The sequence below is a fragment of the Anastrepha ludens genome, chromosome 3 (assembly GCF_028408465.1).
Source record: "Anastrepha ludens isolate Willacy chromosome 3, idAnaLude1.1, whole genome shotgun sequence".
Classification (NCBI taxonomy): Eukaryota; Metazoa; Arthropoda; class Insecta; order Diptera; family Tephritidae; genus Anastrepha; species Anastrepha ludens.
Genome location: NC_071499.1, coordinates 63,981,664 through 64,007,639, shown reverse-complemented (window position 1 = coordinate 64,007,639; position 25,976 = coordinate 63,981,664). Strand labels below are relative to the sequence as shown.

Sequence of the window (25,976 nt, the reverse complement as noted above, 5' to 3'; positions counted from 1 at the left end):
TAATGCAAATCTTAGATTACTTACGTCGCGTATGCGATCAAACACATCATCTTTATTTGGTGTTGGTTGAGCGATTTTCGGCGCCGACTGCTGTGATGTTGTTGCAATCGCTGGCGCCAACGTCGATGCTAATCCTCGCATGTCTGTTGCCATTTCACTACTGCTGTTATTGTTGCTGCTTTTAAGCAATTGTACAGGATTTGACGACTGAAATGAAAAATATATTGAAATATAATGGACAGGGTATAGAAACGAACGTTTATATTGCTTACATTTGCCGTCACACTTAGGAAATGATTCGACGATTTTGAACTTGTTCCACTATTTGCGCCCAAAACTACATCCAGTTGCGGTTTATTTCCTACTGATGAACTGGGACCAACTTTCATTCCTTCCAAATGCAATACGTTACGATAACCGTCGCTAATTTGTGCTGGTACTGTTACTGGCTGAGCTTGATTCAATTGTAGTGCACTACTTGCCAATGCACTGCTGCTGCTGCTATTCTTCTCTGGCATAGAAGTAGGCGTACTTACTATTATTGAGGAAGCTGGTGGCGGTACCGATATCGCACAGCTGGGCGCGGATACGGAACTAATTATATTGGAAGAGTCCATAGAAGCAGAACTAGTTCTTGAAACAATAGTATTATTTTCTTTCAATTTAGGAGCTACGTCAACTTTCGTGTTTACGGCCATTGTAGAGCTTCCCGATGAAGCTCCACTGTCGACAGCAGTCAAAATGCTCCGACAATCATCGCCTGCATCAACTGGAGTCATAACAGCATCTTCATCGGTATTGTTTATGTTGCTAGAAGTTGTTTCAGCAATTCCGCTGCTGCTATTGCTGCTACTCCCAGCTCCATCGCTATTATTATTGATATTACTGGTAGTGTTACCATTGTGATTTAATACCGTCGATGCTGGTGGCCCGGCGTTAGTTGTGCTATTACTGTTGCTGATGTTGTTACCACCAATACTGCTGCAGTTACTGATGTTTTGATTAATATTTGTTAAATGACTTCCAACATTGTTATTGTTTGAATTTTGATATTGATTCTTCCATGTAGGTGCAATGACATCTGGAGGAGTGTCTTGAACGGGGACAGTCGTGGAGGATGTTACAGTCTGAGCGGGATGACAATTACTATTGCTACCATTATTGTTCAGCAATCGAATGTTATGACTTCCATCTTTTATATGATTTATGGGCAGGTTGAGACTACTGCTTCCGCGAATAGGGTGAGGCTGACCTGTATCTATAATCTTTGGCATTTTGGTCTCCTCAATGCTATATGTGCAAGTTAACTCCTCCAATGCTGATAATCGTTTTTCCTTTCGCTTTTGTCCTAATTTTATCGCAAACTGAAAATTTAAATAGATTTGGATTACATTTCGAGTTAATATATTTATTATATTTTTGGTATGTTATATTTACCTCAAGATCTTCATAAGACTTGAACTCAAGTATTGCAAAACCATCAATGATTTCCTCTTCCAAGACAGGTGATCGCGGCAGTTTTCTTCTTACTGGAGGTGGCGGTCTTGGAGGAGGCTTGTCGCGGGGTAAAAGTAGGGTCGAAGAAGAAGAAGTAGATAGTAAGTCCTCGTCAAGCGACTCACCTTCACTATCGCTAGGCGTAGCCATTAATCCAGAATTACATTCGGGTGAGTGCGGAGGATTAAGGAGCAACGATGCAATGCTATCCGTTGGAGGCATGACGTTATTACTACCATTACTGCTACTTGTAAAGTTCCCATTGGAATTATTACTGTCCTCGCCCATGCTTCCTGCGCTACTGGCGTGGTACAATAGACCGCTATTTGGGATATTATTTGCAGTGTTAGCGAAACGGTTTTCCCGTTCCGCTTGCAATCTTTGTGCTCTTTCGCGACGTCTTTTTTGTTGTCTCTGCTGTTTGGCATTCAAACCAAGATTGTTAACGGGGGTGTTTGCTCCACAATTGTGCCCATTAGTCGCAGAGGCTGTATGGTTTTGTTCAGCTGCAGCTGCAGCCTTGGCCTTCGCTGACATAGCTGCTAAAGATTCCGTATCTGAGTCTCCATCGTTATTGGTATTATTTGGAGCAACATTGTTATAATAAGTACCAACATTACCACCACAACCGCCAAGTGAACTGCCAACAGAGGACACTGAACTAGCTAATGAAACAGCTGCGCTATTGACTCCACTAGATCCACTGGTTTGTGGCGAAGGTGGAGGCAGATTTAATTGCTCCCCACTGCCAAGTAGTTGTTGCTGTAATCCATGCTGGCCAGTTGTCCCTACACTAGTTGTGCTATTTGTTATTGAGCCCGGTCCAGGAGGTTTTAATTCGTGCGGGTCCATATTGTGCTAATTGTGAAGGTTTAGCGCAGTACCCGCCTACGCCAAAGCTACAATTAAAGCCTTGGTTTGTACAAAGAGTACTTAAGACCCTTTAGTGGATCATTGACCTCTTACGTACACGTTCCAAAGGCATTGCGAGAGGCGAGTCCAATATAGGCTTTATTGAACTATAAAATAGTATTAGCAAAAGGAAAGGCAGTCCAAAATCCTCTGGTTGGCAAAATCGATGACACCAAAAACTTACTATTCCTTTCTGTTTTGTGTTGTTAATCGCGTCCGCCAGAGAATCGATTATGCTTTCGACGAGTAAGATAAATTTTTAAATGAACAAATACTTTAACTTGACTTTCTGCTTCTTCTATTTTTATTGATTTTTTAAGAAATTTTATTGTGCAAATTTTCCACTTTTCACACTTTACTCCATACTCTTATTCACATCTTTGATGTGCCTTCATTTATTTGCTTTTCTCTGCCCTGTTCTGCTCTACACCACCGCACACCTTGCTACACTTTCCACACTCATTTGGGCCGAACACGACGAGTAACCTCCTCGAGTCGCTTGTGACCAAATTGTCAAAAAGTTCTTTTACTTCGTTTCGTTTATTGCCTTTGCTTTTACTTTTTTTCATATCTCCACATTTAATATTTTTATTACATCCAATTTTTAATTTAGAAACTTAAAACTCTTCAAAATCTGTAACATTTTGTTTCTTTCACATATTTATCACACAAGAAGTATTTTATTCGAAGATATACGAAAATACATACAACACTCAGAGATTCATTCGTTTCTTTGTCTCCTTTTCTTTTGTCTTTCTTGTTGGTTTTTTGGTTTCCTTTACTTTTCACTTGGTTCATCTTTGTTAACATTCTCTTAGCTTTTCCTCCATCTCAAACTGTTTTTTTTTTTTCGTATCCGTCAGACTCCCTTTCTTATTAGCCTCCTATTTCATTTACTCATTTGGCTAGCTTCAATTCACACGTTTGCAAAATATTCTGTGCAACTCTATTTGTCCCTGTCGCATGTTTCACTGCATAACAGACATTGGAGAAATAGTGCATAGACAAAAACAGCGAAGCCGGTGGAAAGTACAGATTTGGAAAATTCGACAACTGCAGACTTAACGAAGTTGCCATCTTTCCCCACACAAGTATTTATGATTTAACTAATTCAATCTTTATCAAAAAATTGTATATATATAACGGTTTGTAGTTATAAGAAAATAACTAAAACCAAATAGCTTTTTGTTTAGAATATGAGTTCAGTTAAATTTACTAAGAATCAGTATTTATTGTCTAGTGTTTATTTAAAATTAAAACAAATATATAAAACTCTATGACTAAAAAATGTTTCATTTTGGCATAGTTTAAATGGCATGTGAAAATAAGCAATATTTAATTTATTTTACTAAGCGTATAATGATTCTATCAGTGCCGAAAATGTTTTAAAATCGCATAAACGCTATTTTATTTTTGCACATTTCCTTCCACACGTTCCTACAATTTGCATTCTCTACTGTCCGCTTGTATGTATTTAAGAATGAAACGATCAAGCAAACTACTTGATAAAACAAAGTCTAGGGAATTACGAAAAAAGGTGGCAGCGGACTAGCCTTTGGAAAGTGTGTCGAAGAGACGATCGACAATGAAAATACTATTTTTTATAAGCTTAAATTAAGTTGCGTATATGCACTTCTTAATGATTATGCTCATCTTTCAATTAATATTTTGTCTTTCTATTATTCACTCATTTGTGTATTTTTAATTCCACTTTGGCACTTTTTACGCACGCACGCACGCACATTCTGCTATCCCGCTCACACCCACCACACGCACAGACAGAAAATTTATAGAACGACTGCATCTAAAAGTAAACGCCAACTACGAGAAATTTAAAATTTTCATCATCCAATTACTCGACAAAAGCGTACATTCCACACTAATTTTCACATTGCTACGGCGAAGAAACAATTACTGCCGGTCTTGAAAACTTTTCAACGAACAAAATAAGGTTTATTATAGTTTTAAAACAATTTTAAGTCCATCCATCGAAATTATTTCCACAGAGCAAACTCCCGATATACTCATATGCAGCGTTGCCATATCTCAACTTTGAAATTACTCCCCAAAGAAGGTCTCCTCTGAAACATGTTAAAGTCTACACATGGTGAATGATTCCTCAATGTCTAATTAATCGCATAATAAGAAAATAACCGGTAGATAGGTAAAACAGCAAATGCTCAATGTTAGTTTAGCGAATCACACTTTATCAGAATAATTAATTTCTGATGAAGTTTAAAGGAAAATGGAGCTGCTGTTGAGATAACCGAATAAAAAAACACCAAAAATAAAAATTACTGCGCATTATGAATCCCCTATATATTAATGGCCCACGGTTAATGCAATTTTTCATATGTAGAAATATAATTCAAAAAATTTAACGGCCGGAAGTCTGATTTTATATTTTTACTATTTATACTATTTTTTTTTTAATTTTAATATTAATTATAAAAAAAAAGGTGTACAATTTTAGTGGTTTTTCTCGATTTAACTCGTTACGCGGTCTAGTGTCCAATCCGCGCTATCCTTTTATCTCATTACTTTGTTCGGCGATAGTTTTCAATACGCGCCGTCATTTCATTCTGTCAACTTGTATGGGCGGTTAGAAAGAACTAACTTGCAATCCTCCGGTTGAAAGAGACTGCCATTCAGTTCGCATCATTTAGCCATAAGCCTACCTTTTATCTAAACAATCTGATGGTTCTTATTCTTTTAATTTATTCAAGTACTGTATTATATATACCTATATATACATATGATTGGCGCGTACACTCTTTTTGGCCGAGCTCCTCCTCCTATTTGTGGTGTGCGTCTTGATGTTGTTCCACATATGGAGGGACCTACAGTTTCCAGCCGAATCCGAACGTCAGATATTTTTATGAGGAGCTTTTTCATGGCCGAAATACCCTCGGAGGTTTGCCATTGCCTGCCAAGGGGCGACCGCTATTAGAAAAATATTTTTTCTTAATCTTGGTGTTTCACCGAGATTCGAACCAACGTTCTCTCTGTGAATTCCGAATGGTAGTCATGCACCAACCCATTCGGCTACGACGGCCGCCAGTATTGTATATGTATTACACATTTCTAATTCATTATAAAAAATTAATATTAAACCCTTTCTGCTATGTACAGTTTCCAATTGAAATCTATTTGGGAGTCGGGTTGAGTATTTTGGACATTTTAAGCGAAAAAACTAATAATTTCAGCCATCTTTTTCAGTATGTCAACCATCTCATCAGTATGAAAATATGGGCACACATCAATTTTTTTATCGCTCCGTTAAGACAAATTCATATACCTATACCACAATTTTAACATTTGATAGTAGGTCTAAAATTGGTGAAAATTCAAATTATTTGAGCTTCCCGCCGATATTTGTATTTACATGAAAAAAGTTTCACGGAATTTACCAATATCGCCACGGACAAAATAATTGCTCAAGTCTCTAGGGATACCTCTGTGGGGTGTATAATAATTTATCAATGTATGTAGTCTTTCCTAAAAACAGCGATAACTTTTACAAATTAAAATATCGATATCAATGTATGTTAGATAAGTTCCGAACATTTCTAATTGCGGAGAGAACACCTTGAAGTTGCGAGACTTTCTTAGTAAATTGTAAATTTGTTTAGCTTATTCAAGAAGGAAATGGGGCGGAAACGATGAATCCGGCATCGCGTAAAGTATATCCTCATAATTTGTGTAATTCAATTATTTAACAATTTATCATTAACGTAGCGTGCTTGGAGCAATTCAGCTTTCGCTAATCAATCCAAATTTGAGGCCTCTGATAAAACAAATGATTTTGAGAATGACAACAGCTTCGCTGATAACAAACAAGAGAATAGAAATGACATACAAACGCCACAGAATCCTAAAGTGGAGAAATCTGAAACAAAATCCTACAAAAATAGTTCCAATTGGATTAATGCATTTGAACCGAGTAAATGTGAAGAAGTCGCAGTACATACGAAAAAACTAGCAGAACTGCAAAACTGGCTAATGCATTATGAAGCTGTAAGTAAGCAACATCCTGCACAAATATGCCTGCTTACCGGGCCATCAGGTTCAGGAAAAACTACGGCCGTACGTGTTATATCACGATCACTAAATTATGAACTGCACGAATGGATTAATCCAGTTGACTGTGAATTAATTAACGTCTTAGGAGACCAAACTAATAGTTATATAGGATCCCAAATAGAAATGTTTAAGTCGTTTTTATTTCGTTCGTCTCGGTACAAATCATTAGTCGGTGGTCAAAAGCGTCTGGTGCTAGTGGAGGATTTTCCCAACATGATAATTTCAAATGCCGAGACTTTTGAAACTATTCTGGAGTAAATAATGAAATTTAATTGTAATGGAATGTTGATGATCTTTTATATTTTGCAGAGAATTTTCGAAATATGGAAAATCGCCGCTTATATTCATAGTGACGGATTCCAAAACTCGTTCGTTAAATATAAGTTATAACATCTTTACTGAGCAGCTGAAAAATAAGTTTCATATAAACCATATTGGTTTTAATCCGATCGCAGTGACTCTATTACAGAAGGCGATGAAAAGATTTTGTACTCTAATGAGGGAGCCACAAATAGCCAGTATTTACAATGTGCCTTCACAATCGGTTATCGACTCGATAGTATTTGCTGCGCAAGGTGATATTCGCAACGCACTGATAAATCTGCACTTTGCTTCACTAAAGGGTAACGAATAATATAAACTACATATATAAGAAGATAGATCAATATGTTTAAATGCTTTAATTATACATAGGTACTGGTACTTTGCCTACAGAGCGTGTGGAATCATGTGACAACAAGGGAAAATCTAAAAAACAAGTGTCAACGCTTAAAACGATTCGTCGTGATGAATCACTAACGATGTTTCATGCATTGGGACGAGTTTTCAATCCCAAACGTACGTATACTGAAATCAATTGATATTTTTATTATAGTGACGACGTGATTTGAGTGAATTTTTATTAAAAAAAAAAACCCTTTTATAAAAGAATTTACCATTCGGAGACGGAATTATGCACTAGGGCTTTCAATTTTTTGGTTAATTCATAATGTGTGCTATTTTAAATATCGATTCTTAAAATGCATACAATGCAATTTGTTCTTTCGGAACATTTTTTAAATTAAGTTGTAGAAATCCTAATTCTTAATTGATTTTCTCATAGGTATGTCCAATGGTAATTTCATGCACACTCCAGAAGATATAAGCGAAAGTTTTGCATCTGAACCGAAGCGATTGATTGATCTTATGCATGCTAATTACCTTCCACATTTCGGCGATATTGAACACACGGTTGCAGCAACGAATAACCTGAGCATTGCTGACAACATTATTACCGAATATCGCGAGGAATCGTTGGCACTGATCGCGCTTAATATAGCTGTACGGAGTATAATGGTAGCGAACGAGACTCCAGTCAGCGCGTGGATCCCCGTTAGGGCACCAAAGCGTTATCAGCAAGACGCTTTATGTAAATCGCTCCCTCTACAGTGCATATCCAAAAACGTATACGCAACAGATTATAAAAGCTACGTGGAAATCATTCATGGCTCTAAAAATATCAGCTCGACCAAATAATAAATAAAATGTATTTTATGAGTTTATTTCGAATAGTAAGAACCTTATTTATTAATATCTGAGAGATTAAGTTTTCGCATAGTAATATATTAAAGTACATTGAATACCTTCAACTCGATTCTGTTTTTCATATTCTGATTGTTGAATAAACTTTACTAGTTCCTAGTGCATATAAATAAATAATAATTTATTTTCATTTATATGTATGTAATTACTCCAATGCATTTTTCAATTTCCGTATAAAACGTACATATTTGTATGTATACCGCAAAGTAAATTCGTAAATAATCTGAATTAAATGCTTTAAAATCTTATAATAAAAAACTTACAGCTATAGAAAACATTTTTCAATGAATTGATTAACAAATGCTGTTAAAGATAACGCTCTTAAGAAATTATAATATATAATTACAAAAATAACCTATTCAGCGTAATGTACAGTCATAAATAGTTCGACTAATCAAAATGGCACTTTCGAAAATATTGAGCTGGAAATATTTTTTCCCATAACACTTAGATATTAAGTTATATAAAATTATCAAAAAATGCTGAATGTGTGATGTGGAGCCATATTGCAGAGAGCATAATTGAATTCATATATTTAATAGAGATCTTGCAATTCCTATAAAGGATTAGTTTACTATCACATCGAATAGATTAACATTTAGAAGCCGCAGATCTCTGAATAACAAAACAATATTGTTTTTTAATTCTACAGCAACTAGACATATGTATGCATTTATAATAAACTTAAATTATCAATGACATAAACTAGATCGTTACGGTATCAGAACAAATGAGTTTCCCACCCTACCCGAAATATAGTTTAGCGTCGCTGTGGACCACGATCATAAAAGAGCAAATAAGCTGGTACGCTAAGTACTTCTTCTATGGAAACTTCACGTACAACAGTGTCTGAGGTGTAGAACCAGCTATAGATTGTTACAAAAATAGAAACAAAAATAATTAGCACTAATCTAATTGTGTATGTGTTCACTATTGCATACCGATGTGCATTCCGTAAAGCTCCTCGTCGATAAGTTACGAAATGACCACTGCTTGCTTCACCAGAGTGAACAACGACAGCTAAGAGTCTGTATAGATTTTTGGGGAACATTGTGCCGAACGCACTTCCGTATGAATCATTGCCACTGCCACCCAAACTGTTCATGGGCAAACTAGAAGAGAAAAGCGACATCGTAGATCCCCATGGTGTGCCGGCCTGTTTAACAATTCAAAAATGATTATTTTTTATTGCAAGAAGTGTATGTGTATATGTAAAATATGTAAAATGAAGATATTTTTGAATGTGTTTTTACATGCAAATAGTAGTTTTGTTCAACTATAGATACTATATTTGGCCTTACTTGTATTTGTGTGTTTAGTTTTTTTTCTAATCGTTGATTTTGAATTTTAGGTGATCAATTTCTTTTTTTAAATTTATTTAACTTACAATATAATTTGTATCATTTATTGCTACTCACCTGGCTGTTCAAATGCGGTTGGACAAAGCTGTATGGTGCCATTGACAAACTTTCGGGGAAATGAACGTAGTCTTGCCGCTTGCAAATTTGACCAGTTGGCAGCCATACCGTACGAGCAATATGTACACAGAGGCAAGCAGGCAATTTGGCGAATGTCAGCGATTTAGTGTGATTGGTGGTTTCGTTACAGGATTCACATTTTACATCGTTCAATTCTTCAGATGTTATATATTCGCTCAGCAAATGTCCCAAGCTAAGACCCGAACGACGCTGAGGTGGCAAATTCAAAGTAACACTGTCAAACTTGTCGTAACGCACAGTTGACTACAGAAAAAAAGTTAAAATCGTAAATTGTATATTTTTACTACAGTCCAATCGTGATAGTCCGACACATACGGGACCGACTCGTTGTCGGATTATCAAATATTCCGGACTACCGAAGGTTCCATTTAATGACATGAAAAGACAGAAAAAAATCACATCAACACCGTCAGAAATCGCGAGAGAACTGGCGTCGTTCAAATTTAATGACAAATACGTTGTGACCGGGAAACAAAACACAATCCCCCTCTGCTGCTCTGCTACGACTGATCAAAATAAAATAATGCCAATTGCATCCATAGACGTTATGAGGTTGTCGGATTACCGAACGTGTCGGATTAAGAAATGTCGGACTATCACGATTGTACTGTACTTGTTTTTACACACTTTGAATCCACAACCGTTGCAAACAATTTGTGTACCCATTGCACCTTGAAAGGGTATAGCTACATGAGTAGGCATTTGATCAGACCAAATCTGGATTTATTTAAAAAATCGCAAAATCGCCTGTATTAACTGGTTTTGAAAATACTTCTACTCACCGACACTCTTCCCGGACCACGGCTTAAACGCTCCAATGACCGACATGATGTAGACACTCGTTTATTTAAACCTTCTGACCAAGGATATCTAGTTAGTTGGGCTGTGCGAGCTCGACTGACTCGTTGTCCACCCAATACTGGAGAAGCCAGTGGATCGAAGTCCATTATTTCAGTTGGAGATGTACCAGCTGCACCCCCTTCGCCGGAGCACATTTCGCGTTCGCATACTGATGAAGGTGAATCCGGCGTGTGGGCTTCTGAACGTACCAAACGTGTTAAATTTGTAGATTCATCGTAGTCAGTATTTAAGAAATCTGTTAGCATAGCACTAGATGGTCTATCTGGTTGCTCTCCATCACCTCCGCCGATCAAAACGGGTAATGCATCTGAAAGACAACCGACTTTCTTGGGCCTCAGAGCCTCTTCTTCTAGAGACGCTAACATTACATGAAATAATTCATGAGCATCATGTTCCTCCTGTGGTATAACCCATCCTAGAGCGTGAAGAGCACGCATCACCGCACCTGGAGAGTAAGGATCCCCACGCAAAGTGGAGTGAGTGCCATTTATTACTTCAAGTGTGTTCAACAGGGATGATATCAGGCTCTTTCTGTCGGAGTTGACATTATTATATAACTGCAGCCAAGCTATAAATTGGGGACAGGCAGCAAGAGCCTGAAGCAATGTATTTAAAAAACAAGTTTGTCCAAAGTTGTGTAGTCCAGCTATTTGTCCTCTTCGTTGCCGCAGACGTGAAGAACCTATGTATTTGTCGGTTAACATGTCGATGAATAAAATAATAAAAAAAAATTAATAGAAATCCCTCGGATTACCAGTAGAGATTATTACATTTACCTGAAGGACCCCAGAATACAAATGCACCAACTACAGCAGCGACAGTCACTCCTGCAGCCATTAAAATTTTTTCACCTTCCATTATAATTTTCTTAGTTTATTTATATATTTTCCGACTTTTTTACATATTTTCTTTTCGATATCTGACTGTGTTTCAGTAAACCAGACATGCCCAATGACTTGAAAACTAGTAAATTTAAGGAAATTAGTATGGCATCGTTACGAAACAGCTGATATGGTGTATTTTAAAGCAGGGAGCACGTTTTTAAATTTTTCAGTACGCGTTCTTCAAGTAGTTAGTTAATAATTAAGCTGTCTTCGTTTGCTTAACTGGCGTTGATAAATATAAGTTGGCTGCACTGGAAAAGAGTGGGAAAACTTGATGTAACCCTTAATTAGTATTTTTTCTTGCGTTATCCAATTCATTATCCCGATCAATCCCACAGGAATGATCCAGACCATTTTTATGGGTATTGGGTAATGCTTTCCGATATCGTTTTTCTCAATGTTGTTGACTGTAGGTTAAAACTAAATCAACTGCAAATAATGGAGTTTGCGAAATAGAATCACCAAAATATTCGCTGTATGAATATGGTGTAATGAAACTTGCCTCATATCAAAAGAGCAATTTGCACCATTGAATATAGTTAATTATGCCAGTTTTTCTTCAAGCGAACAGAGAAATGACTAATCGAAGATGTTTTTTTCGATTATTTTATTCTTCGCAGTCGTCGTAACCGAATGGGTTGGTGTGCGACTTTCATTCGGAAGGGCTGAGGTTGAAATTCCGACCACGGAATATGAATTGTTAAAAAAAATGTTTCTAATACCGGTCACTCAGCAGGCAATGGCAAGCTCTGAGTGCATTGCTGCCATGAAAGGCCATCTCATAAAAATCCATTTGCCGCTCGGAGACGGCTTAAAACTGTAGGTCCCTCCATTTGTGGAACAACATCAAGACGCACGCCCCGAATTGGAGGAGGAGCTTGGCGAAACGCTTAACAGAAGCGTATGCGCCAATTACTTATTTATTTATTTTTAAGTTCGCCGAAGCTAAAAATATGAGCCAGGCAATAGAACCTTTTTCAACTGGGTTCGATATTTTCGAAATCATTTATTTGAATAATATAAAATATTATTCGGACTCTGACGTACCAAGAGATATAAAGTCTAATTACTGTTAAAAAATTTACCGAGCTCTGCTGAATCGAAATGTTTATCAAATTAAACTTAAATATATTTTGGTACAAATAACGAATACGAAAATTATATTCGGTAGATCCTTTTATGCTCTATCGACCGTTTTTTTATGATCTATTTTTCTAAAACAAGGTATTTTAATATTTAAAAATTAAATTAAAAATTATTATAAATTAGATTTGATAGATTCTTTTATGTTCGATCGACCTTTTTTAATGATCTTTTGTTCTAAAAAAAGATATTTTATTTATTTTTCCAATGAAGTACATTTTTGCATTTGAAGATATTAATGTTTCAAAATTGCGTAAAATTGGCATTTAACCTTCGATATTTTCTTTATTTTTATGCCGTTTCAATCAGAATAAGAGGTCTATCGATTACATTTTGCACCAACATTTGTATTGTCTGTATGGGTCATATGTAGATAAGAGAAAACGTCAAAACTGTCTCTGCCGCAGCATTCGCTTTTCATGATTTCGCCAATTTCGTTGCTCCAATGTTTTCTTGAAGCGACAAGTTGGACAATTCTTGTATTATTACTGAAAAATAACAACGGAAAAAGTGTTATGGACAATTTGAATTAAACTAGTCGAGAATAAACTTATATCTGCACAACTTGATAACGTCTTAAGATTGGGATTGACTGCCACCGCGACATACCAGAAAATGGTGAGTAACAATCGTTATCAGCATCACATTTCGTTTTTGTGGACCATCGTCCAACCCAAATGTGACTCGTTGTTTATACCAACGATCCTTACTGCATAATACATCTTTTACCTATATTTTTCTAGTCTTCCTCGTTGTCTGTGGTAGAGGCGCTACTTCAAGAATTCCACGAACCCGCCACGCCTAATATACGCAAACGTGAAATTGAAACTGAATTAATTGTATTTAGAGGACAACCAAGCTCTTGGCAAATAAGTCTGCAGGTGGCTGCTTCAATTGAAACAAATCAATACCTCTGGTTTTTCGGTACCTCAACTTTGGAACATTGGATTTCACGCCGCTGGTCTCACTTGACTAGCAGCGACAGAACTCTACTGCGTGAAACATTATGGAATACCTACGCAAATTTATCTGTAACAAATGTGCCGCGACGACAACGTGATACATTCGCACAATTAATTGCACTTATAGGAAAACGTGAGTTTCCTGACGATCATCCCAGCTACATAGGCCACTGTTTAGAATTAATTCGGTCGGAAAAATTTGTTTTGGGCATTACACTGCTACGCATCACATCAGAAGAGGTAATCAACAATCGTGACTGCGTAACAACGGAACGTCAGAATTATTTTCATTCTTGGTAAGCCTATTTACAATCAATTGTAATTGATTTTCGCGCATGTAATGTTTAAATAGCCTTAAATCAGTGATTGGTGAACAAAAAGCAATATAGTTTGGGTAACAATTTGCCCCAAAGTATGACACAAATTTTTTTTACCGCCTTTTGAATCAAAATTGATACATAAATCCATTTGCTTATTAGACATAAAACCGATGCCTATGTATTTACTAAATGTTGCAATAATTCGCTTTAACAAACCAAATCCTAGATATACTCTACCCCATATAAAAGGCCAACACTTCGTATTTGTTGTATATTGTTAATGTGTTTTTTGTTTGATGTTTAGCATATCCATGTGTATACCCGAAATTCTGGATTTACTCACTAAGTATTTACTAATCACGGTTTGCCATATCAACGATAAAGACATCCATTCCCTACCCAACACTCTAGTGGATTATGCCCTATCTACGTCGCTGCCAAATGACAATCAATTTAGGTAAAGTATGTTTCAATAACTGTTTTCTAATATGTGTGATTTCCTAGTTGCATATGAATGTATATTAATGCGTTTTTATTATTTGTGCAGTTCCGCAGTATTGGAGCTACTTACATGTGTGCAACACCTCGTCTCATGGACTCGCACTGAATTGATTTCAGAATATTTTCTTATGAGCATTTTAGACTTAGCGCAATGGCGTGCCTCACAACCTCACATCTCCTTGGCTGCACTATCTGTGCTTAATGAGCTGATGTATCTCCAGAAGCCACTGCCCCACACATTAACTATGATGACGGGTGTAAATGGCCTTTTGGAACAACATAATACGACTAAGCAACAAAGCGAGATGTATGCAGATAAATTTAGGGAACTCCTGCGCCTCTATGCAGACCGATATTGGTCGAAGATGGTGCAGCATAATGATTTATTAGAATCATTTCTTAAATCGCTTTACTGTTGCACAATATCAAGTAAGCAATACTAAACATGCTTACTTACAGTTTATTTATTTCAATCTAAAATAATGAAAATCATACGTGTTCATTAGAGAATGGTGCGCTAGATTTTACGGAAAAACTTGAAATATGGACTCCAATTATGAAAGGTCTTGTGATGAGCTCAAAACAAAATCGCTACAATGATGTACTGTATCAACTAGTCGTGGAGATAATGCGCCGCATATTGTTTGAGTTCAATAAATCTGAGTTGGAGCTACTAGACAATGAGTTAATGGAAGAAAACGTACGTAAAATACAATGAGTGAGACACATTTGCATAGCTTAAGTGATCCAATGGTATTGCGTTTTACATTGAATAGCATCTAATTTTTTAATACAGTACAATCGTGATAGTCCGACATTTCTTAATCCGACACGTTCGGTAATCCGACAACCTCATAACGTCTATGGATGTAATTGGCATTATTTTATTTTGATCAGTCGTAGCAGAGCAGCAGAGGGGGATTGTGTTTTGTTTCCCGGTTACAACGTATTTGTCATTAAATTTGAACGACGCCAGTTCTCTCGCGATTTCTGACGGTGTTGATGTGATTTTTTTCTGTCTTTTCGTGTCATTAAATGGAACCTTCGGTAGTCTGGAATATTTGATAATCCGACAACGAGTCGGTCCCATATGTGTCGGACTATCACGATTGGACTGTATTCAGTTTATTTACAATACAAACATATAATTTGTATATTTTGCTCACATTCTATCTTTATTAATAGACACAAACTGAGTGGCAACAATTTTTGTCGCAGTGTATTGAATGCGTAGCGCTTGTAGCGGAGTCTCGGCCCAATGCTGTTTTCGCACAAGTTTCCGCACATTGGACGCGCCCTCACGTTTATCTCCTGTCTTTGGAAAATGATCTCGATAACGGAAAACTATATGAGTTAGGTAGAAAATTGAAAAGTCAAAGCTTTAACGAGCATCTGCGTGATTTGTCAACAGTCTGTCAGGCTGTGGTACGTTTATCACCACTATTGGATGCCAATTCACCGGAAGTGGGTGCACAAGTAACCAGTCAGTTGAAGCTGCTTACGGAAAACCTCTTGACATTGCTCAAATTCTTTACTAGTAACAAAATAGCAACTTTGAATCTAGATAAATCAACGTTCCAGACTGATTTTGATTATTTGTAAGTTGTAATCAAACGAATATGTTCAATGTTAATAGTGTAAAGGTTTTAAACGCTGCTACTCTTTTTACAGATATGCTCAAATACTGATGGCGATGCGTAGCATTTTACCAATATCGATCAACCTGAAGCATGATGAAGTCATTCAATGCCTCTTTGACGCGCTCGGTGTTATTTTATTGCCGGACCATGTTGCGGTGGCACCGGTGGTTGCAATATCTGGAAGTAAGGCTCTTTTAAAACATTCCAAAATTCTTCAAATTGCCATTCCAAATTTTATTGGCACCATTAAAACAACTTTTCGACTTCTTCAATATTATAAAACATGCAAATGCACAAAATATATATTTTTTTATTAAAATTGGAAATTCACTCGCTGCAAAGTAATGGTGCCCACACTCACCAACGTAAACGTACGCCCGTACACCCTTATCAGCTGACACGATGAAACAACGATCTACGACACTACGGATCGGAACGGTGGTGAGAATTCATTTAGGCCTGTCATTAGTTTCATCGTGTCAGCTGATACGGGCGTACGTTTACATTGGTGAATGTGAGCACCATATCAATTACTACTATTACGAAAATCTAAGCTTGTCGATGTTATAATTTAAATTCAATTTTATTTATGTCAAACAAGCTAATTAAATATTTTAACACTTTTAGGTCAATTGCTGCTTTGTATTTCGACTGTGATAAGACCAAAACGTTTATTGGAGACACTATTCGTTATCCGATTGATGCAGGCTGGTCCCAAATTGGCACATCTACCGCGTCAAGCTATCGTTAATATCTATATTAGCCTTATTGGCTACTTAGCTCTACCGAAAACTGTAGAAGAGCAGCAACAGGATTACACATGGCGTTGTAATCATGTACGTTTATATGCATCACATCATTTTCCATATATTCAGATCAATTAAATTGTTGCTTATTATCTTTTTTTCGCAGCTCTATGAATACGTGAAATGTCTAGCACAAAATTTCCTTGAACTTGACTCGCAAACAACCGTATCGAAAATTTCATCAATCATGCCCAATATTTTGAGTATATTCAGTGAGGTCATGGAATACTTTAAGGACTCTTGCAACACCACAAAAGACATATTATCAAATGCATTTAAGGTAAAAAGATAAATTAATTAGTTTTGTATTACTCTAATTCGGCCGCCGCAGCTGAATGGGTTGGTGCGTGATTACCCTTCTCCTGGAATGCAGCGCTATAGCGCAGAGAAGGTTGAGACATCTTGGTCAAGTGCAGCCAGAAGAAAGGCACCTATGCTCAATCCAACCCAGCTCCACCCTAAGTCAAATAAGGGAACTGGGTCTGGGTGAGGTACTGTGATGAGAAGAGCGCACAAAAGACCATGAGGCCGAAGTGCAAACCTCATAAAGAAACTAATCTAATCTAACTGAAGTATTTAGGTTCGAATATCCCTGCATGAAACACGAAAATGATGAAAAAGTGTTCTTTTTATTAGTGATGACCCTTCGGCAGGCCATGGCAAACCTCCGAGTGTATTTCTGCCATGAAAAATCTCCTCATAAAAAACATTTGTCATACGTAGTCGGTTTAAAACTGTAGGGCCCTCCATTTGTGGAACAACATCTAGACGCACATCCCAAATAGGCCAAACACCCAAAAATGGTGGAAGCGCCAATTATTTATTAATTTGTTATTTTCCAAAAATAATTCTTTAGTAATAGTTAAAAAAAAAAAATTCGATTTCAAATTTTAATAAATGCTTTATGGATTGTTGTTGTTGTTGTTGTTGTAGCAGCATAAACATTCCTCATACATGCTTGGAAAATGCTGCTGGAGTGACAGTCCTTGGCCGGATATAAATCCGGGTTGTTCCGGTAACGTAGAACCGACTGTCATGGAGTGATGCGCTCAATTAGGGTGTAGATTGAGCTTGCAACATGCGTCAACTTTTAATGAAAATAATTTAATACTACCGAGTCAATCAGTTCCAAGCAGTTGAAATTTTCTATTGTTAGCGCATAGAACTTCTATAGCGTTTTAATGTCTTAGAACTCTGCATTAGATTGAAACATATTCGGTCTCTAACGAGGCTCATATCTGCTATACCCTTTGACAAAAATTTAACGTTCATAATGTTTGAATTTCTCTTCCACATTAGCCCATCATCACGAAAGCATTAATGCTTTTCAACAGTTTCGGTATAAGCAATAACTCTATTCCCATTTCCGCAGCCGAGTTTAGTTTAAGTATATTACGTAGCCTGTTAAACCAATTTGGTGCGCCATTCATCAAAGACATGATCACTCTCTACATAACTGTCAGCAGCAGGTAAGTGATTTGCTTAACATCTATGAAATCTATAACATCTAATTGTGGTCTTTTTTTATTTTTGAAGAGAACAATTGAGTCTTAATCAGTTGGCGGTATTGGAGAAAATATTGCAGATGTTCCAGATAATCGTGCAACAGCCGGGCAATACTTGGACCACTATGCTGCCTTCCATTTTGAGTTTCACCATTGAGCACGTGCTGCCATTGATACAGCAACATGACTCTAGCTTGGTTGACGGCACTGATTTGAGCGGCATGGTTTATGCACTTTTTGATAAGTAATTTCCATGCTTCCTCTTCATTTTATTGTAGTACTTAATGTGGTGACTTTTTCATTGCACAGTGTTTTGCTACACAAATGGCAGTATTTCTACAAACCCCATGTACAGTATAATGGTTCGCTATTGCATAGCAGTAGTGATAATCTACATCCCGAACATTTTATGGCTATTTTAAATGCTTACGGACAAGTGCTGGTATCCGGCAACGATCCAAATCTGGTGCGAAAGGTCTTGCTATCGATGCAGGCCGTAAACGAGCGTTGGCGTTTGTTTCAGCGTGCTCTCTTCCAAGACAGTCTACTTGCTTCGTTTCAGCGTGCGCTTATCAGTATACTACTGTCCGGTGAGGGTTCGCTGCATTTTGATCTATTGGCGAACGTACTTTACGCCATGGGTCAAGTAGATAATTTAAAGTTGCGTGAAAGCTTTGTGACGGCTGGATTTCCAGTTAATCCGAAATATTTGGATGTGATCTGCTTATCAACTGTGAGTGATAGTCAACTGATTACTAGCTAAGAAAAAAGTCGGCATTGTTTTTTTACATATGTTTTTTTTTTGCATTTATTTTCAACAGGACATTCCAACATTTTCACAAAAGTTATCCCAACTGATACAGGATGCGCATAGTGTACATCTAACGCAAACGTAAAAAAAGAAAAAGAAAAACAAAAACAAAAAACAAATTTCGCGAGACATTTTGAAACGCCACTCAACAGCATGTGTAGAATTAAGTATATAAGTATATGTAATAAATTTATATGTACGCATTTTATGTAAGACAAGAAATTCACAGTTTATAAATGACTGCTTTATAATTATTTGTATGTAACGAATATATGTATAGTAAACAAAATCAACTACATGCGTTAGTGTAGATTGTTACGACTACAATTAACTATTTTCATCTATCATAATTTGCACAGCTGACATTAAGGTACATCGTACGTTGATTATTTTATTTTGTTGTCTTCACATATAAGTATATTATTTAAATATTTTATATTTATCAATTATTAAAATTTTTGTTTACACTTTTTATCCATTACACTTTATTACAGCTTACAACAACTTATCATGTCATATATATATATTTTATATTAAATTTTTATGCTTTTAAATTTTGTTCGATTTAATAATTTTTCCTTCCTTACATATGCTAATTTCTCCACGCAGTTAATTTCATTATGTATTTTAGTATTTTACTAAGTTAAGAGAAAACACTTGGTTATGTTAGTTTATCTAATGCAATAAAATAAAATTATAAAAATAATAAAATATTGTCGTTTGTAATGTCTGCTTGATAAAAGCATGTATGTATGTATGAGTAAAATTTTAAACAAAAAAGTGAATAAATTATAATTTTAGAAAAAAACATTTTATTTGAAATACATTGTGCTTGACATATATAACTAACAGTATTTGAGTACTAAATATAAATCGGCTGTGATGTTTGGTAGTGAATGTGCACACCTGTGTGCAAAATAATGGGAGCGTGAAAAATTACCAAATTTAAACTTTCTTATATATAACTTTTTATGTTTTTTTTTCAAGTAATATATATAGAATTTAACAAATTTCAAAGAAATATAGGGTGTTTTTTTTAAAAGCTTGCGAACTTAAACTCTACAAAATTCACAAAATTTTAACAAATTTTAAAGAAATTTTGGGTGTTTTTTTAAAAGCTTGAGAACTTGAACTTTGTTATATAATATATAATATAGGGTGTTTTTTAAGAGCTTGAGAACTTAAACTTTGTACAAAATTCACTAAAATTTAACAAATTTCAACGAAATATAGGGTGTTTTTTAAGAGCTTGACAACTTAAATTGCGAAAGAAATTCACAAAAATTTAATAAATTTTAAAGACATATAGGATTTTTTTAAGAGCTTGAGAACTTAAACTTTGTACAAAATTCACTAAAATTTAACAAATTTCGCAGAAATAACGAGTCTGAGAGCTTAAGTTTTATACAAAACTCCCTAACATTTTTTAAGAGCTTGAGAACTTTAACTTTGTACAAAATTTTAACAAATTTCACAGAAATATAGAGTGATTCTTTAAGAGTTTGAGAAATGATAATGCAAAACAGAAATATTGTTAGAATGATTTTTTTATTATTATAATCTGGTAGAATCCTTTTTGGTATAATATCATGGCATTTATTTTTTGACTATGATATCCGGCATAAGTCCGCTGCGGCTACGAGTTACATGGTACATTTGGTCAGTCCAGTTTTCGACTACTTTTTCCAATAAATCCGAAGGTATAGCGGCTTGAATATTGCAATAAATCGATCGTTATGTATGACCAGCTGCACCGTCTTGTTGGGACCAAATGTCGTCGATGTTTAGTTGATTTATTTTTTGAAACGAAAATTTAGTCAGCATATCTGACCGTAACGGCAGCTCCTTGCTCATTTCGAAATAAATAAGGGTCGATGATGCCGCCAGCGTGTTAAGACTATAGTCACGAATATCGATAGTTCTCATGCAGTTTAAAAAATACCCGACACATCAAAAATTTAAATTTTTTAAGTTTTGAATTCATAGGCCCATTCAATTTAAGTACATATAATTAAACGTAAGTTTGAAGACGCAACTCAAACAAGCCCACAGTATACATAGTATTTTCCCCAATTGAAAGATATACAGTCCAATCGTGATAGTCCGACACATACGGGACCGACTCGTTGTCGGATTATCAAATATTCCGGACTACCGAAGGTTCCACTCCGTAAATCCCACTTAGGTAAAGAGGTGTTTCACCACGCTCGTATCGCTGAATTATGGCCCATTTATCATTCAGCGTAAGTGTTGTATGTTTACGTTTGTTTGACGCCGATGCCATCATTAAATAAAACCAAATCAGAAAATAACGACACGAAAAGACAGAAAAAAATCACATCAACACCGTCAGAAATCGCGAGAGAACTGGCGTCGTTCAAATTTAATGACAAATACGTTGTGACCGTTAAACAAAACACAATCCCCCTCTGCTGCTCTGCTACGACTGATCAAAATAAAATAATGCCAATTGCATCCATAGACGGTATGAGGTTGTCGGATTACCGAACGTGTCGGATTAAGAAATGTCGGACTATCACGATTGTACTGTACAAGTATACATATGTACGTAGTACGTACCTTCAATAATTTTTTTGGCGAATGCTGCTTGAGTGACGATTTGAACTTGGTCGGATATAAGTCCAATAGTTTGATGTCATATACTTAATTTTCGACTGAATCTATAGACTTCTTCTTTTCGCCACTCCTCTGCTCGGCTGACTTGACGAAAAATTTGCATGTAAAAGCAACAACAAAGTCATCAAGCCGCTAGCGAGTATGGGTAATGCCTCGTAAAACTGGTAATAATTCACTATTTAACAAACAAATGTAATTTTAGGCAGCTCTATTCCAGCGCTGCCAAGATGTGTTCATTTATTCCAGTTGCTTCATTTATTTGCCACTTGCTAACACTTGGAGAAAAGAAGAAGCCTGCTAATCGTTTAAATATTTGCCAATGTTGCGAGGTAGTATGTAAAACGTTGTTACAACAGAAAAAAAAAATATAATATATATATTTTTCACTTTTACAAAATAAATAAAAAAATAAAAATTTAAATTAGTTAATTATTTAATTAATTAAAATGAAAATTATGCTAAGTATGAGAAAGTCCTATTAAATGATTTTTAGGGGGCAACTTTCTTGCGCAAATTGCCTTATGGGGTTAGGGGTAGTTAGACTTTTCAAAAAATTGGATTTTTTTCTTGCATTTTCTTAGAGTGTAATATCTTTAAAATATTGTGTGAAAATGTGAAGTGAGTCCGACAAATACTTTTTGAGTTATTCAACAATTAACAAAGGGCGCTCGTGCGCTCCGGAATCGATAGCAAAACTTAAATGCGTTTTTCTCAAAACTATGTTTTTTGACTGGTGATCACTGTAACTTAAAAATCGCTTGATAGATTTCAATAAAATTTATACTGCTTTTGAAAGACATAAAAAACTTGTGCTTGATCGAAAGATTTTTTTCCAAAAAATTCGATTTATTTTAAACAATTATCTGATTTTTTCTCGAAAATTTTAAAAATATTTCTGGAGGCCGCCATATTGTTGATTTTGAAAAGAGCTTCGACTAGGCACAAGGTTATTTATAAATAAAACTAATTTGTCTTGTGCGAATAATTTTAGATAAATCTCCAAGGACTTGTGATGATCACCGCAAGGGACTTCTGGAGAAACGGACTCCACACAATCAGCGATAACCTTTACAATTATTTTTTTTTGTTTGCAATTTTGCTAAAGTCAAATCGAAACATGATGTATTAATGCTATGTTTTTTTGGTAAAATAAAGCAACTGACTAGCAAAAAAAAAATAATTGAAAATTGTTTTTTCGGACTACCCCTAACCCCCTCTGACTACCCCTAACCCCTTAAATTAAAATGAAAATTATATAATACTAAGTGTGAGAGTCTTATTAAATTTCTTTCTTTTCGCAAATCGCCTTATGTTACTCCTACTTGCCTGGCGTTATCAAAGCACCAACAGCTTTGTTGATTGCTTTGATTTGAATGGGCAATCCAGAGGGTAATTAAATAATTAGCAATCAATTACCATTATTTGTACCTTGCCATGTGTAGTTACTGTTTACAATTGGAAGTAATCAATCAATAATCATGATTATTTATTTTTAAAAATAAAAATATAAAAGAAGAAATAATAAAAATACTTATTTATTTGTTATATATTTTATTATTTTCAATTTTTCGAGAATTTATAGTTTTTTCGCCTTTTTTTAAAATTTAGCCTTGGAGAATTATCCTTTGCGCCCATTTGATGTTCTGTATAACGAATTCGGCCCAAGCAAACGAATTACAATAGCGCCCAAGATTTTGATTTTTTACTTAAATTAATAAAATAATAATTAAAATTAAAAATAATCAAAAATAATTAAATTATTGAGTGTGTTCGAACTGTAGTAGTTGCGGAAGTGCTATTTTTAATGAAATATCATCAGGTTCTGTCTCAAAATTTCTGCAACAATGACAGCGCCTGGGACTCTTTCAGTAGAATGTTTACAATCTGATGCTCATCGCTAGCTAGTCAAGCGCGATATAAAAGTTTTCTCTGCGTAATTGAAATGGAAGGTAAAATGTAAGCTTTTATTTCATAAATACTACGTTGAATTTTAATATTGTGTATTTTCGGCTTTTGGGCCCAAAATCAACCATTCCTGCACAAGATAAGACGAATGTTTTGGGTCATTATCTTGTTGAAATTGCCAAGTTGTCCCATTAAGACCGAGTTTTTCCACACTTGGACTTTAATTTTCTTTAAGAATGTTGCGACGCACATGCTTGTCCATTGTCTCATCTATGAACACGAGCTTTCCGACATCAGATGCCGCGAAACACCCCCAAACCATCACATTTCCTCCACCGTGTTCAACTTTTTTGAGCAGGTTTTTCTATTCAAGCACTTTATTTGGCTTTCGCTAAATCTTTTGTGCTCCATCTGACCCAAATAAATTGATTTTGATTCATCACTAAATGTGGTGGTGTTCTAAAAAGCGTCGGGCTTATTTAAATGCTGTTTAGCAAATTCTAGCCTCGTTTTCTTATATACCTTAGAAATGAAGGGTTTGCGTCGAGGAATCCGGCCATGATACCCAGCCTTATATAGGGTATTCCGAACAGTTTGGGGGTTGAAATTGATTGCAAATGAATTTTGCAGGGTCTTGCAAAATTTGACAGCCGAAGTTTTTGGATTTTATGCCACCGTGGACACCACAATTCACTCCTGTCGTTCGGTTAATATTTTTGGGCGACCAGATCTGCTCTTTTGCCAATATTGCAATAATGCAAAACGATGTTTCGAACGCTGGACCATGATTTATCGACAAGTTTGCCAATTTCCCGATAGGATTTTTTTTCTAAACACAGTTTTATCATTAATTGACGTGGTTCTAGGGAAATTTCAGCACATTTTGGTCTATGTCCATTGAAATCGCGTTCAAAAGTGGGTATGCATTATAATGCGCAACATACCATTTCAGAGTGAGCAGTGCGTTCAAAAATGCAAATATGGCAGTACTGCAAATGCAACGTGTTCTTCACGTCAAACGTCATTTTTGTATCAAAAGTCGTGCATTATTTGCAGCAAAAATTTTCACACTGCCAATAAATACGCTAGTACAATGTCTGATGAAAAGTGGGTATTTAATTATTTATTTTAGCTTTTAATACAAAAATTGATGAAAAATACGATATTTAAACTTTATTTTATTATACTTTTCTTGGTTTTAGTGATTACTTTAGTACATCGGAGATAAAATTACTGCTCAGAGTCCGACTGAGCATGGAGAACGAGTTCACGTCGGGAAGGAGGAAAAAGAGCGTGCTCTGGGCTAAGGTCGTAGATGAAGTAAAAAAAGTTAATAAAGATTTAAAAATAGATAGAAACATCGCCCAGCGAAAATTTTCTAATTTACTCATCACATATAAGCGAGTAAAAAAAAAGAAACAATACATCCGGTAGAGAATCAACATCATGGCTTCACTCGGGAAACGATTTTATTGTTTCAAAAAAATACTTATTTTTGGGTATTTCGACAAGATATGTCCTTCTTTTAAGCTTTACACGGTTGTTTTTTCTTAAATTTAATAAAAGACTATCGGTTTTTTCCTCACATACATCGTTCATGACCAAACTTAGTAACAATTCCATTTTACTGCACAGCGCGTTCATAAATGCAACAAATCTATTTGCAATTTTCCAACAAATCTATCAGTTGCATGAATTGTCACATTGACAGTGCTGCCAGCGCTGCAAGTATTGCGCATTATAATGCGTTTCTGAACATAGCCAGTGATTGCGACCGTATGCAATTCCTAAAACGCTCGAATAAGTAAAAAGCGAGAGTGAAAATAACGGAGTTTACCGTTACAACGCCAAAAGCATAAGCTAACATAAAGAATGTGCCAATACTTTTTTGATGTGAATTTGTGCCTTATTTTACCTTTCAAGCTTAAGCTTGTAAACCCATGTCGATATTAATTTTTTTTTTGTTCAGATACCTAAGAAATAAATACATTTAGAAAATACCATTTTCTATTTTTTTATACTTTCATTAGAGGAAAAGTTATAGTACTGAGAACTTTGATTTTTCTAATGTGCCAATACTTTTTTGACTCACTGCATATAAAAAAAGTATTTGCATATTTAAAATTTTTGCGCGAGATTGAATTTAAAGACCAGAAAAATAAAAATAATTGGAAATTAATAAATTATAAGAGATAGGCAGATACCCATACACTTGCGTAAGAAAACAGGTAACCAAATTGTTATATTTCACAAATCTCGTATATGGAGCATCCATTCTTTGGACCAAAGATGTGGCAGAATAATACGGCGATACTTGCGCTCAGCTTTCAATTGTTTTCACAATTATCCACACCCATTTACAGGAGATTAAAGTTAAGGGATTAAAATAAAAAAAAAATAAAAAAATATTATCATGCAACCCTTTTACG

At 35.6% G+C, this 25,976-nt stretch overlaps 4 protein-coding genes across 15 annotated transcripts in view; 2 read left to right on the top strand and 2 right to left on the bottom strand.

Moving 5' to 3' along the window:
- The window catches only part of LOC128858103 (mucin-2), a 58,032-nt gene extending 53,587 nt beyond the window's left edge, over nt 1–4,445 (bottom strand). For 2 of the 10 annotated variants that reach the window (XM_054094081.1, XM_054094090.1), the window contains exons 1-4: nt 4,281–4,445; nt 1,438–3,380; nt 273–1,364; nt 25–207 (exon numbers count right to left, since the gene is read on the bottom strand). In XM_054094081.1, coding sequence (XP_053950056.1) covers nt 25–207; nt 273–1,364; nt 1,438–2,349 — 2,187 coding nt within the window. In that variant the 5' untranslated portion in view covers nt 2,350–3,380; nt 4,281–4,445. Of the gene's footprint in view, nt 1–24; nt 208–272; nt 1,365–1,437; nt 3,381–4,151 lie in introns of all 10 variants that reach the window. The other 8 variants (XM_054094085.1, XM_054094082.1, XM_054094084.1 and 5 more) reach the window with 8 other exon arrangements.
- Nucleotides 4,446–5,977: 1,532 nt separating this feature from the next.
- Nucleotides 5,978–8,120, top strand: LOC128858102 (cell cycle checkpoint protein RAD17). The gene is made up of 5 exons (XM_054094080.1): nt 5,978–6,092; nt 6,148–6,746; nt 6,802–7,115; nt 7,186–7,329; nt 7,595–8,120. Exons 1-5 carry the CDS (start codon nt 6,072–6,074, stop codon nt 8,005–8,007), a joined length of 1,491 nt encoding a protein of 496 aa, XP_053950055.1. The 5' UTR covers nt 5,978–6,071; the 3' UTR covers nt 8,008–8,120.
- Nucleotides 8,121–8,213: 93 nt separating this feature from the next.
- LOC128858101 (ubiquitin carboxyl-terminal hydrolase 30 homolog) lies at nt 8,214–11,497 on the bottom strand. 3 transcript variants are annotated; one of them, XM_054094077.1, is made up of 6 exons: nt 11,204–11,492; nt 10,355–11,115; nt 10,200–10,289; nt 9,492–9,815; nt 9,015–9,229; nt 8,214–8,939 (listed from the first exon to the last, which is right to left on the bottom strand). In XM_054094077.1, the coding sequence occupies exons 1-6, from the start codon at nt 11,289–11,291 to the stop codon at nt 8,834–8,836; spliced, it is 1,584 nt and encodes a 527-aa protein (XP_053950052.1). In that variant the 5' UTR covers nt 11,292–11,492; the 3' UTR covers nt 8,214–8,833. The 3 variants fall into 3 exon arrangements, with proteins under 3 accessions (XP_053950052.1, XP_053950053.1, XP_053950054.1); XM_054094078.1 differs by having other exon boundaries at nt 11,210–11,492; XM_054094079.1 differs by lacking the exon at nt 10,200–10,289 and having other exon boundaries at nt 11,204–11,497.
- A 1,357-nt stretch (nt 11,498–12,854) lies between these two features.
- On the top strand, nt 12,855–19,726 carry LOC128858100 (exportin-6). The gene is made up of 13 exons (XM_054094076.1): nt 12,855–13,078; nt 13,204–13,718; nt 14,047–14,199; nt 14,290–14,672; nt 14,750–14,943; nt 15,429–15,841; nt 15,915–16,066; nt 16,511–16,719; nt 16,796–16,969; nt 17,989–18,158; nt 18,226–18,438; nt 18,504–18,927; nt 19,016–19,726. Exons 1-13 carry the CDS (start codon nt 13,076–13,078, stop codon nt 19,088–19,090), a joined length of 3,078 nt encoding a protein of 1,025 aa, XP_053950051.1. The 5' UTR covers nt 12,855–13,075; the 3' UTR covers nt 19,091–19,726.
- Nucleotides 19,727–25,976: the final 6,250 nt, after the last annotated feature.

What these genes read in the sequence shown, in the direction of transcription:
- LOC128858102 (XM_054094080.1), top strand. Translation starts at nt 6,072, where the DNA reads ATGAATCCGGCATCGCGTAAA. An exon ending in ACTTTTGAAACTATTCTGGA is followed by an intron (nt 6,747 to 6,801) that starts GTAAATAATGAA and finishes TATATTTTGCAG; the next exon opens with AGAATTTTCGAAATATGGAA. An exon ending in GCACTTTGCTTCACTAAAGG is followed by an intron (nt 7,116 to 7,185) that starts GTAACGAATAAT and finishes AATTATACATAG; the next exon opens with GTACTGGTACTTTGCCTACA.
- LOC128858101 (XM_054094077.1), bottom strand. Translation starts at nt 11,291, where the DNA reads ATGGAAGGTGAAAAAATTTTAATGGCTGCAGGAGTGACTGTCGCTGCT. An exon ending in GTGGTCCGGGAAGAGTGTCG is followed by an intron (nt 10,290 to 10,354) that starts GTGAGTAGAAGT and finishes AAATAAATCCAG; the next exon opens with ATTTGGTCTGATCAAATGCC. An exon ending in GCTTTACGGAATGCACATCG is followed by an intron (nt 8,940 to 9,014) that starts GTATGCAATAGT and finishes AACAATCTATAG; the next exon opens with CTGGTTCTACACCTCAGACA.
- LOC128858100 (XM_054094076.1), top strand. An exon ending in CAGAATTATTTTCATTCTTG is followed by an intron (nt 13,719 to 14,046) that starts GTAAGCCTATTT and finishes TTTGATGTTTAG; the next exon opens with CATATCCATGTGTATACCCG. An exon ending in CAGACTGATTTTGATTATTT is followed by an intron (nt 15,842 to 15,914) that starts GTAAGTTGTAAT and finishes CTCTTTTTACAG; the next exon opens with ATATGCTCAAATACTGATGG.